Source organism: Cervus canadensis, chromosome 21 (assembly GCF_019320065.1).
Source record: "Cervus canadensis isolate Bull #8, Minnesota chromosome 21, ASM1932006v1, whole genome shotgun sequence".
Lineage (NCBI taxonomy): Eukaryota > Metazoa > Chordata > Mammalia > Artiodactyla > Cervidae > Cervus > Cervus canadensis.
The window spans coordinates 33,496,082-33,509,832 of NC_057406.1; the positions used below are offsets into that span (position 1 = coordinate 33,496,082).

Below are 13,751 nucleotides of genomic sequence, written 5' to 3' on the forward strand. Positions count from 1 at the left end.
GGCATCACCAACTCAACAGACTTGAGTTTGGGTAAACTCCAGGAGTTGGTGATTGATAGGGAGGCCTGGCATGCTGCGGTCCATGGGGTCACAAAGAGTCAGACATGACTTAGTGACTGAATTGAACTGAACTGATATATATACAAAGCAGAATCACTTTGCTATACACCTGAAGCATCATGAATCAACCATACATCAATTTAAAAAAAGACTCACTAAAAGAGAAATACCTGAAAAGTTTTATTAAATTTCTTCAAATTACTTTTGACTGTTTTTACATAAAAAAGTAGAAAACAACTCTAAGTTTTAAGTCCTCTAATATTAAGATATTCCTTTAAGGTTATAGAAAATTCCTATAGACAACTTCTATTGAAGAGTAGAAGTAAGACAACTCATAAATTCAAAACCCACAATCTTTCTTTTATTGTTATAAATTTTGCACAAAAGTTGCTAAGTCTTCAAAAAATAACCTATTTTATCCAAAGTCTTCAATTGCTCTGTGGGGACCTGTTGCTTTCCCAATCAACTTTAATTATTTGCTTAGTTTTTAAGACCCCACACCATTTGATGTCACCCAAAATTAAACTTCACTTTACATTTCAATCTGAATCTCGGCTCACTTTTCACCAACTGGCAATGATGGCATCTAGGCTCCCCAAATTTTGAAAAAATATCTTTTACAGGTGAGCCAGGTTTACCGAGTATATTATCTGCCTACCTAGAAAGAGGCTTAACTGCCTGATGATATTACTGTAGATTATTTCTCAGAAAAATAAAGACAAAACAAAGTTAGCAGTACTAAAAAACAGGTGTGCATGCTCTTTGACACGATAATTACAATTTCAGGAATTTATCCTAAAGAAAAAAATTAAAAATACACTGTTCATAACAGTGAAAGAATTTCCAACAACATAAATGTTCAACAATAAGATTTCTTTAAAAATTTTTCGTTAGCAACATAGTGGAGTTCAATTAAACTTTATACATGAAATTTTAAAATTTACTGATATCAAAAAGCAAATGATTTATTAATTTAAAAAAGCAGGTTAACAAAATTATATGTGATCCCATTGTTAGAAAAACATCTATCTAAAAATATATAAATGCTTACAAAATATTGAAAATCAAGATATCAAAAATTAACAGTGCTTTTATCCTTGGTGGAATCACAGGTAATATTATTTTTTCTGTGCTTTCTTCCACTTTAAAGATTTTTTTTCTTTTATAAAAGTATGTTACACTTTTCAATGAGATTTTTAAGTGTTATCAAAATTTACTGAATATATTTATTTTTTAATGTTAAGTAATTGAGTCTCTGACTCTCTGACTGTGTATGTATATGTGTGTGTGTGTGTATCTTTTTCCCCCTTCTTTCCTTCCTTCCTCTTTTTTTTTAATATGCATCTTTTTTCTCATTTCCACTTTTCTCATGCCCACACATACTATCAGGAACATCTTCCTTAAATTTAGTTTGTTGACCTCAAATGACAGTACTTACTCTCTTCTCTCCACAGAGGTAAGATCTGGTTCTAGGCTTTGAAATAAATAAATAACATATTAAAAATAAATACTCTTACCTGAATATCAGTCAGTTTTTCTAAGATGCGGCTTGCAAGCTTAGGACCATTCTCCATAGTTGGAATGTGTATAGTCTATAAAAGAAAACCAGACATGAACTAATTAGAGGATATTCATGTAACAGCGACAACAAGTAAGTAACTAAGCAATTTTACCAAAATAGGGAATGGCACTATGATAACCTTGTTACATATGCTAACTTCTATGCCAAATATTCTTATTCTTAATTTGAATAAACACAATCTAGTCAATGCTAGGTTGTTCATCTCCTACCAGCTGATTTCAGGGCACAATGGTTTATATGCCAATCTCCAGGTTGATCTGAAGGACCAATGAGAAGCCAGGGGTACCCAGAACAGTGGCTAAACTTAAAGAACCCTACTTCCTCCAGCATCCTGAGAATCTACAAAGGTGAGATATTAGCCTCCACATCTAACCCTTTTGGCAGGGAATGAGAACTCAAAAGATATGCTGCCACGAATTAAAGCAAGCCATTTCAGGGACATAAGCTGCTTTTGTGGTTGTTGTTTGTCTTCTGGCCTTGTTGTTCGGCATACAGGATCTTAGTTCCCTGACCAGGGATCAAACCTGTGCCCCCTGCAGTGGAAGCATGGAGCCTTAACCACGAGACCACCAGGGAAGTCCATCAGTAACATAAATGCAAACAAGTCTATGTCTTCACAAAACAGGTTGCTAAATCTGTCGGTTCTAAGCCAAGCTTCCAAGGGCCACAAATTCCACAAAGTTGCACAGATGGCTAAAGTCAGGGCAAAGAGATTTTATGACCCTAATCTGTATTTCGAGTCATGCCTACTCATGCCTTGCTAGGCTCAGGCTTTTGATAGTTTGATTTTAGTAGACAGTCTATACTCCTACTTTTCTTATTATACTCTTTAGGATAACAAGATAATTAGATATGCCTTTTGGCTCTGATTGCTCCCCTAAAACAAGACCACAAAATGTGTTAAACTTTATAAACTTACTTCTAGAGATGAAGTACGGAGAAGGCAACGGCACCCCACTCCAGTACTCTTGCCTGGAAAATCCCATGGATGGAGGAGCCTGGTGGGTTGCAGTCCATGGGGTCTCTAAGAGTCAGACACGACTGAGCGACTTCACTTTCACTTTTCACTTTCATGCCTTGGAGAAGGAAATGGCAACCCACTCCAGTGTTCTTGCCTGGAGAATCCCAGGGACAGGGGAGCCTGGTGGGCTGCCATCTATGGCGTCGCACAGAGTCGGACATGACTGAAGCGACTTAGCAGCAGCAGCAGAGATGAACTAACAACTGGACTTTAAAAATCTGACCCATGGACATCCCTGATGGTCCAGTGACCAAGAATCCACCTTGCAGGGCAGGGGAAATGGGTTCGATCCCTGGTCATGGAACCAAGATCTCATATGCTGTGGAGCAGCTAAGCGTGTGTGTCACAACTAGAGAGACTCTGTATGCCGCAAGGAAAGAGCCTGCATGATGCCGCAAAGACCCCATACAGCCAAGTAAATAAATAAATATTAAAAGAAACATGTACTAAAAAAAAAAAACTGACCTAATGACAACTTTAGTTCATTTAAGTGTAGACCAATAATATATTATCTAGTTATTACCACGGTAAAATGTGAAACAGTAGCTTTATAACCAGTACAAGTATCCATATATAATAGAATAATCCTTTTCCCTTGAAATCATCTATCTGTTCACGCAATTATGTCAAGTTTTTGAAAATCCCAAGCAATGAAGCAACCACCATTTAAATCAGCAGAAAAAAAATCAGTTCACCCAGTTGAGGAAACATAATTATAATGTTGAATTTAAAAACCAATAGAATTTGCATTTACTATTATGAATAATTTAAGCCAATTATATTATAAAAACAATGCACCTATGCCTCTGAATTATGAAGTTAGATGAGGACGGAGCTATGTTGTTATAAAGAAGAAAGAAAAAATAACAACAACAACAAAAACACTGACAAGAAATGGAAATACAGCATATATAAACAAGATTAATTTAATAGGAGAAAATGTCTTCCAACTAAAGGCTTCTGGAAGTAAATGCATCATGTTTACCAAATGAAAATTTTTTACGAAGTGGTTTAATTAACGATGATGATGAGGATGAAAAAACTCACTCATCATTCAAACGAGTTTTCCTTAACAATTTGCTATTCCTCCTCCAGCAGTTAGGAAGTACTTTTGGAAACCAGAGACTGAAAGCGACTACTTGTAAATCCTCCCCTGTGGCTTCCCTGGTGACCCAGTGGTAAAGATGAACCTGCTCATGCAGGAGACTCATGTTTGACACCTAGTCTGGGAAGATTCCCTGGAGAAGGATATGGCAACCCACTCCAGTATTCTTGCCTGGAGAATCCCATGGACAGAGGAGCTTGGCAGGCTACAGCCCATGGGGTAGCAGAGTCAGACCCAACTTAGCGACTAAACAACAACAAGAAGACCTTCCTTAGCGAGATGCTAGATGAGTGTAAGCCTATTAGCATACTTAAGGCAGGCATGATAACCAAGGATGAAACTGTTGGAGCTTTCAGAAAACCACTGGAAAGATGAATAAGTCATTTGCTAACACAGGTTCATAAAGACAACTGCCTCAGTTAACAGAATATCAAGTTCTTTAAAAAATCCTTTGCATCCTGAGGCCAACTAGCATTTTGTCCATATATGTATCCAAAGAGTTAAGTTATAGGCAAATGTTTGAAAATGACAGGAAGTGAAGAAACAATGTCTTACCTCACCCTTGTACAGTATAGTCGAAACAGGGCAAACCACACAGGCGGTACCTGAACCAAACATCTCCCTCACCCGGTTCTCCTCCACAGCTGTGGTCAAGTCATCCATGGTGAGGTATCTCTCGGATACCTTAAATTCACCCTGTTTGGAATAGAAATAAAAACAAATATAATTCAAGAGGGAGGGGACAGATGTATACCTAGTGCTGATTCATGTTATTTGGCAGAAAAAAACAGCAAAATTCTGTAAAGCAATTATCCTTCAATTAAAAAATAGATTTTATATATATACACATACATATATATATACATTTAAGGAAAAAGACATGCAAAAAATGCCCTGAGGTACAGACCTTTCTACTTTACCTTCTGACTGAACTGAAATAATGTCATAATCATGTTTAGAAGAAAAGCTGCAAAGAGTGACATCATCTTTTGGGAAACACACCAAGATGCTAAGCAACCTACTCCAAGGTCACAGCATCTCTAAATGAGATGACCAGAATATAAAATATAAGATGAGCATGATAAAGTATACGGTATATTCTAACACTTGCTTTCTTTTCTGCCTTTTGTTTGTTATCATGGCCAAAGTTTCACAAGCTGATACACTCCAGTGTTACTTAATGTGTGTTCCAAACCTTCTTTATCATACAAAGTACATTATTATCTAATATTAGTAATTAGAGCCACTATTTAGTGAGCATCAGTTACACACCACGTTCTCTAATTTTTAAGGTGGGTACTATCACCCTATTCTACAGATGAGAAAATTAAGGTTCAAGGACATTGAATGACACCCCTGAGACCTCACAGCTAGGAAATGGCAGAAATTGGATTTGAACTCAGGTCTGATCTGACTGACTCCAACTCTAGTCCTCTTCCTACCGTGTCTTTTACAGAGTAGAACCAGGGGCTGAGTTTAAATATTTGAAATACTTCATTATTTTAAAACATACATAGATAGCATATTTGAGAAATTACACTTGGTGTTTTTTTTCCCCTAATTTCACTGATTCAGTTGACTTTACAGCAGTAATCCTCTTCTTTTTCTCTGATGCCATTTTAAGTTGAGTTTCATCACAGAATTATTGGTATACCCTTTCATCAACTTCCTCTGAATTATTTGAACATCTGCTCAAGGATAGGAAGTGGGAAAAAAAAAACACCTGATGCTTTTAAGCTGTGTTTAAACTAACTGTTTCATACTCATTCTTTAATCTGTTTAATTCTCATTCTTTGTTAGTAGTTAAAGCTGAAAAAAAAAAATAGCTGGTCAAGAGGCTATTTGAATTAAGGGCAGCAAAGCATGGATACTTCAAGTAAGAAGAGAGCATTTTTTTTTTAATGTACAAGTCCACAACAGATACAAATGGAAATCACAGCCCTTGGCAAGATTTAAAGCATTAGAAGAAGACTGCTTCATGCTATGAGTATATTCGGAAAGATAAGAAAAAAATATGCCTGCCATAGAAATTTGGCTTTTTGTAAGTTTCAATGTATCTCAGTCTGCAACTGCAATTAAGTCATACAAAGGTAAGTAAATAAATAAATGAATAAACTCCAGAAAATCAGCCAAGTTAAAGCTGAGTTCTGTGTTCTGGAAAAGAAAAAAAAAATAATCTCCTGTAAATAAACAGAATTGTTTTTCCTCTCCTCACCCTCCTTTATCTTTGGACAATTTCCCCCTGTCTGGCAAATACTGGTAACCCCCCACATGCCTCTTGGCGTGTATGTCTCACAGTTTTAAAAATAAATTATAGCTAAGGAGTCAAGAAAAAACTTCCTCCATAATAACCTATTTTTCATGCGAGCAAATCATTAGTGTGGGAAAGCATTTCCACTTGCAACTTGTCATCAAACCTTCTGTACTTGGTTGATTTTTCTCTTTAATGAAACAAAAATTACTGAGCTTGGAAAATACATCTTTCCAATTGCAAACATATTTAGGACAGGGCAAGCTGTTTGAAATTATACCAACAGTTTGTAAATGTCATGCCCAATGTGCCAGCCAGCATGTGGCAGTTGGGTCTTGTCTACTTCAGGGTTTTGTAGAATTATTTATAGCACATTTTCTCTACTTCCAAAGCCTTTTCCAAAGAAACTGTACTCTCCTAGATATGTGTATTTCTAAACATTTGTCCTATTAACACTGTTTGACCACAGTACGTTCAAAGCCTTTTCTTGTCCCCTGGAGACCATTTCAACACATGGGTCAAAAGTCCCATCCAAGAATCTTTGCCAGATTAACCAACTCATTCAATATTCATCTTGAATATGCGAAGTCATTTCCAATACCGAATGGTTTAACAGACTTGTCTGTGTCATGTGAATCAGAAGGGCTACTGAAAACAACTTTACATTTACTTGAGTGTTTAGATTTTAAAAGGCTGGCGAAAAGAAAGTACACGGAGGATAAACCAGGTGAATTGATAGGAGACACCTGGCATAAAGCTTGAGTCTAGTACTAGAATACTTCTTTAGTAGGACAACTTGCTAAACTGGTTTCTGCCTGCCCTTCCCTATAAACAGTACTTATTTGACAGTCTTGCCAAGACAGTCCTTCTAGAAGAGTTTTTTTCACTCAAGTTATGATTTAAAGATAAGATAATGTTAGTTGGAACTACAGGATATTATTTCAACACTAAGCTGGACTTATTCTGATTCCTTTTTATTTCATGCTTTTATAAAAGGGGTTCATGCCGAAGGTACCCACCCACTTGTGTGCCAAGTCCAGGATGCTCTGCCTCGTCACTCCTGGAAGAATGATGCCATCTAGCGGAGGAGTTGCCAGTTCTTCTTCTATCAATTAGAAATTGGAATAGTTTCAAACTTTATTAGATGCTTTTTTAAACAACAAACACTTCCTGTTATTTTTTAAAAACACTTCTTGTTATTTTTCTGGTAACAAACACGAAAAGGGGGGCACTGTTCTGTACTGTCAAAATTTCCAAATCAACTCATACTTCAGGTAGATCCTTATGTTTTCTTTAAAAAAAAAAAAAAGGCAGAAAAAAGAAAATGAAAGAAAATCAGTCATCCTTCTGCTGTTTAGTCACTAAGTTGTGTCCGACTCTTTGCAACACCATGGACTATAGCCCACCAGGCTCCTCAAGGTCCCTGGGATTTTTCAGGCAAGAATACTGGAGTGGGTTGCCATTTCCTTCTCCAGGGGATCTTCCTGCCCAGAGGTTGAATCTGCATCTCCTACATTGTCAGGTGGATTCTTTATCACTAAGCCATCAGGGAAGCCCAAGCAGTCGTCCTACCACCTTCAATTTATTCTTAACCAGTGAAAAATGAGATGGTTTCCCACTAACAAAGAATAAGACTTATAAAATACTCCAAAGAGCAACATTCCAAAAGTCAAAAAACATTCCAACCAAAGAGGAACAATCCAAAAGTCAAAAACATTACAAAGTCAAAAGATTAAGGCTGGTTGTGATTAGGAAAATGTAGGTAGACTCTTATCCAGAAACACTGGGCATTACCAAACCTTCTAAGAGTACTGTGGGGTAACCCTGTCCTAAGAGGTATGCATGCCCACTCAGGCTGTCACCGCGCCCACGCTGGCCTTGACAAGTCTATCCAGGGTGACATTCAGCCATGGAGGAGCATCACATCAAGTATGGAGATGTTGACTTCACCCTCTGAAATTCGAATGTAAGCATTCAGGGAGGGCTCAAGCATGTATATGCCTAATAAAGAAAACATAAAGAAAGAAGACAAAAAGAAATCCAAACAACAAAATAACACTCCAGGGGTGACCCACAGGGCCAAAGCCAAGACATTGGTCTACTAAGAGAATGACTGCAGACACTCCCAACCACAGTGCAAGCTGGCATGATGACCTGTCTACCAGACTCGGTGTGGGGCTTCCCTGGGGGCCTAGCAGTTGAGAATTTGCCTGCCAATGCAGGGAACATAGGTTCAATCCCTGGCTGGGGAAGATCCCACAAGCCATGGGACAATTAAACTAAGCCTATGTGCCATGACCACTGAGTCCGAGTGCCACAACCACTGAAGCTCATGAACCTAGAGCCCGTGCTCCACAACAAGAGAAGCCATCCCCTGCGAGAAGCCTGAGCACTGCAACAAACAACCCCCGCTGCAGCAACAAACAACCCCCGCTGCAGCAACAAAGACCCAGTACACCCAAAAATAAATAAATCTTACAAAGAAAAAAAAAATGTAGCACACCAGCCACACAGTCTCCTTACAAAAGGATGCCTCTGGTACTCAACATTCCTCCTCACCTCTGGCACCCAGCAAGCTGAATCTAGAGAGAAATTCGAGCCTTAAACCATCGCTTTATATAGATGTTGAACCTTAGAACAGATGTGTTGCTTGTCATGTGTCTGCAGAGGACGTCACAAGGGATGTTGGAAAGGACCGCTGGGTAGCAAAAGTTGGGTAGAAATCAGTCTTTGAGCTCCAGAGCCACTTGATGCAGCCTAAAAGGACTTTAGCAATCACCCAGCACAGTCCTGTTTTACAGAAGGAGAAACTGAGGCTGAAGAAACATGTGACTTCCCAAGGTTGGTGACACTGGGGAACACTGTCAGCACTCAAGCCTCTCAACACTGTGGCCACCGCCCTTTCCTTTTGTAGACTGTGCTCTGGACTCATCCACTCCACTGTGGCCATGTGAGACGTCCCCAACAACAACACAGCTCTCTGGAATGCCAAGACTCTGTGTTTATTCCTATGTCCCCAAAACTCAGCAACATGCCTGGCCCAGAGTGGTATGTAATACATACTCAATGTTTTTGAGTTAAAAAAAAAAAATCCTCTTTGCTAGGGTACGATTTCTTCTAATTTTGAATCAAAAAATCATCTGCTGAAAACCACTATTTCAAAAGTAAATTTGTTCTTGGCAATGTTTTGGGGGCTACTTTGATCTCAAAATAAACGTGTGTTTTGCAATAGCAAGCAAGCTGGATACACGGATGTACAGATCTATATGTGCATGCACACACACCCCTCACATATAAACAAACACTTCTAGTGCCCCCATACTGGACCTCCCCTAAAACTTGCTGGGCTCTAAGACTGCATGTGCTAAGTCACTTCAGTCGTATCCAACTCTTTGTGACCTCATGGACTGTAGCCCACCAGGCTCCTTTGTCCATGGTATTCTCCAGGCAAGAATACTGGAATGGGTTGCCATGCCCTCCTCCTAAGACTGCATAAAGTTCAATGAAAACAGTGGCCCCGCCTGTGCAAATGCAGTTTTGTGAAACATATGTAACACCCAAATCTGTAACCACTAGCCTGAGGTCAAGGAACAGAACATCTGCTTCTCTGGTTGCCAGACAGAGATGATGACATGACAACATTTGGGTGAGAAATATTCATTTTCCTCTGCAACCACAAACAAGCTTACAGGAGCCAGAATGAGCTCCAGATTGCTCAACAGGAGGAAAACAGAGCCTACGAACACAGCTTGTTTTTGACAGAGAAATCATTTGGGGGAGATGAAGAGTTTAGAAGCAGTAACAGCAGGATTCATCTGACTTCCCAAATTCAAGCACTAATGGGAACCAGGAATGTGGGTTTCTGTTAATGACCCAAACACCAACAGCACAATCATTCATTCATTCAACAATATATACTGAGCATCTATCAGTATCAGTGTCAGCATCAGTGCTGTTGGCCATTCTAAGTATGAAGGACACAGCAGTGAACAAAATCAATGTAACTCCTTGCTCACTTTCTAATGAGCAGAGGCAAACAATTATATTAAATAGCATGTTAGGTGATGAAAGGGGGGAAAAAGAAGGTGATGGGGAGTGTTGGGAGAGAGTTGAAGATTTGTATTAAGGTATCCAAGAAAAGCCTTACTGAGAATGGGGTGTGTGGCAAAGACTTGAAAGAGGTGAGTAAGCAGCCACCTAGCAAGGGTACTCTGAGCAGATCTGGTGTAAATGCATCCCAAACTCACTCTGAAACTCAGCCACGACAATCCCATCCTACTTTCACAGTAGTTCCAGTGTCTAGTGTTAGATAATACTGCTTTCTCAACAGTGAACAGCAAGTGTGTATGTCATATGACTCATCAATGAAATAAAGAAGAACTGGGGGCCATGTGATCTTACAATCAGGGCTGTGGTTATGGAATTAAAACCCACATGAAAAGACACTCAAAAAGGACCTACTGTATACACAAGGAACTCTACTCAGCGTTGTGATAACCTATAAGGGAAAAGAATTTCAAAAAGAATATAAACATACACATACACTGAATCACTTTGATATACACCTGAAACTAACACAACCTTGTAAATCAACTATACTTCAGTTTAAAAACAAAACCAAAAAAACCCATGAGTTCCAAGCCAAGTGCCACAAAATAGGGCACAGCACTGTGGCAGCAGCTACCTTGGCCCAAAGGAATGGGGAGAGTGGGTGCTCATGGAAAGAACTCTGCTTGTAACTCTTATTGGAAAGCTTTTTGGGGAAAAAACTCAACATTTTGCTGATTTTCAACACATTATTCTTTGTCTTTTCCTAAAGCCACACAGTATAAATCAAAGTTACTAGAGTTACTGCAATGTCTGTTTTCTTTTTAAGCCCAAAGATTATTCCTGACATTTCCCTCACTTCTCTCAGAGTACTGCTCAAACATTTGTTCCATTTCCTTTCTCCTTACTTTAAATTTTATCTGATCTGTCAGTGAACACCCTCAAACTGAAGGAGCATCTTCACATTAAAACTATACTTATCTCATAACCTGAATAGGAACTCTCAAGGTCTTGTATATTTTAGAAGAGCCAGAAGACAAATTCATTCAATTCTCTTCTGACCTTTAAAAGCCATGGAAATGGTTCATGATTATTGTTTGCATAAGGGGTCATTTTTCACCAGGACAGTTTCTGGTATTTCTGGTTAAATCATGTAGCTCTGATTCAGACTGTGCTTAAATTCTGACATCTCCCATCCATAAATAAGGATGGTGCCACTTCTGTCTGTATGATGTCACTGGTTTTGTTTGGGGTTGCGTGGGTTTTCTTGGCAATGGGGATGGCAGTGGGTAGATGGAAAGAATGAGCTGAATCAATTTATTATCTCCTATGTACAGAGTTCAACAGTGGCTGTCAACCTTCAGGCACAGCTTTTGATATATGTCATATGCAAAACTCCAAATTAGAAATCACAAATATTCCAGTACAAATTTTGTTTTTCAAGAGTGTCAATTACAACCAGCCAGGTATGGAAGGACAAACATAATCTATATCTGGCTTTTCATATGCCAAGAGTTACCAAGGATCAATCCCAGAACATGGTGTACTCACCACACCTTCTGTTTATTCTCGCTGTGACTGGAATATAAGGCTCATCTTGTAATTCTCTGAAAGCAATGCTCAAATTAGCTCTGAAGTCAGCCACATCTGAATCACCATTTCCCTCTAGTTGTAGCCAAATAACTAAAGAGCAATAGAGGCTACTGTATCTGCTTTAAAATTAAAATTTCATTTAACATCTGAATTAAAACCAATACCAAGATTTCAGCAGTATTGGGTTGGCCAAAAAATTGTTCAAACTCAACTCAATTTTTGGAAACTTATCATTTTACATTTGGGCTTTCCCTGGTGGCTCAGACTGTAAAGAATCTGCCTACAATGCAGGAGACTCGGGTTTGATCTCTGGCTTGGGAAGATCCCCTGGAGAAGGGAATGGCTACCCACTCCAGTATTCTTGCCTGGAGAATCCCATAGACAGAGGAGCCACATTTGGAAACTTAGCATTTTACATTTCTAGTCTGTGGTTTCTGCCAACTAATTTAAAAAAAAGAACTGCAAAGAAGGAAAGTGAGCATTCAGGATATTAAAGGTAATAAAGACGTACTGATTTTTGTAGTAGATATATGTTAATGGTCTTAAATGAACCACAATCTAAATACAATCCCCAAATAAGACCAATTTGTCCTAAAAATGGTGTCCTTTACTCAAATAGAGCTCCAGTGTAAATCTGGAAGGCTTCTAATGTATTATCAAAATATGTAGAAAGGGCAATGATTGTTAAATGAATTACAACAAGAGAGTGTACTAAATTTCGTATCAGTAAAAGCAGTAGACTATGTTTAACACTACAGTGTCTTATACATAGTATATGATAAACGACCACAGGCTTCCCCAGTGGCTCAGACGTAAAGAATCCACCTGCTATGGAGGAGAGGTGTGTTCAGTCCCTGGTTTGGGAAGAGTCCCTGGAGGAGAACATGGTAACCCACTCCAGTATTCTTGCCTGGGAAATGCCATGGGCAGAGAAGCCTAGTGGGCTTCATGGATGGTAATCCATGAGGTCACAAAGAGTCGGACACGGCTGAAGCAACTGAGCATGCATGCATGCATAGTAAATGACCACTGAAATAATCAGATAGGAAAAATGATAAGATAATAAAAAGGATAAGGCAGCACATTTTCAAATAGTGGAGATTTAAAGTCCTTAAGTTGACAACTCAAAAGTAAGTACATCTAAAGCCAAAAAACAAAGCCAAAAATCTTTGTAAATACTGTAAACTTAAACTCATGTATACCTGGACAGTGAAAGCACAGAAAATCTTAAGTTCTTGGAAGTGTGCTACTCGTTCTCTTGTTCTAAGGTTTTAGTTCTTTTCTCTCCAGTCCCACTGAAAATGATTGAAAAATAGCAGAGAGCTGAAATCTGAGTGGATTACCTCCATCTTCATTTATCCAATAAAGAAAAAGATTCATAGTTCCAACTTCAGTTATTTGATTATCTTCTCCATAGAGCCACAGAACCTGCTGACACGCATTTTCCACTGCTTCGCATTGGGCAAAAAGAGATGAGCCATAATTCCTTTTAAGAAAGAGGAAACACATGATTATGAATATACTTCAGCCCCTACCTCCCAGCAAGTCTTTAATTCAAGCATGGTTCTTAATTATACATCCTCTCCAGTTAACTGCATAATATTAGAGGAAACACATTAGAGAATCTAGATGGTCTAACTGCATTCATTTGAGAGAGAGCAAAGAAAAATTGCTGCAATTCTAACTTGAAAAGAGAGAACACAGGTGAAGAGCCAAGTTAACAACACTTAAAAGTTATTGAGTATTTTTTTCACTTGCCAATCAATTTTACATGAATTATTTCATTTTGGAGGTGTGCTACTTTTTCCCTTGTTCCAAGGTTCTAGTTCTTTTCACTGGAAAAGACCATGATGCTGGGAAAAGATTGAAGGCAAAAGAAGAAGAGGGCAGCAGAGGATGAGCTGGTTGGATAACATCACTGACTCAATGGACGTGAATCTGAGCAAATTCTCGGAGATAGTGAAGGACACAGAAGTCCAGTGTGGGCAAGCAACTAAGTTGCTCCTAAGTTCTTCTTTGAGTTTACTCACTCATTCATTTCAATGTACAAAAAAACAAACAAACAAACAAAAAAAAACCCTTTGAAAGATGT

At 38.6% G+C, this 13,751-nt stretch overlaps 1 protein-coding gene across 5 annotated transcripts in view; it reads right to left on the minus strand.

The window, feature by feature from the left end:
- The window catches only part of BCAT1 (branched chain amino acid transaminase 1), a 124,006-nt gene that overhangs the window by 8,166 nt on the left and 102,089 nt on the right, over nt 1-13,751 (minus strand). For all 5 annotated transcript variants that reach the window (XM_043440241.1, XM_043440239.1, XM_043440238.1 and 2 more), the window contains exons 7-10: nt 13,003-13,145; nt 7,039-7,124; nt 4,324-4,464; nt 1,578-1,652 (exon numbers count right to left, since the gene is read on the minus strand). In XM_043440241.1, coding sequence (XP_043296176.1) covers nt 1,578-1,652; nt 4,324-4,464; nt 7,039-7,124; nt 13,003-13,145 — 445 coding nt within the window. The remainder of the gene's footprint in view (nt 1-1,577; nt 1,653-4,323; nt 4,465-7,038; nt 7,125-13,002; nt 13,146-13,751) is intronic.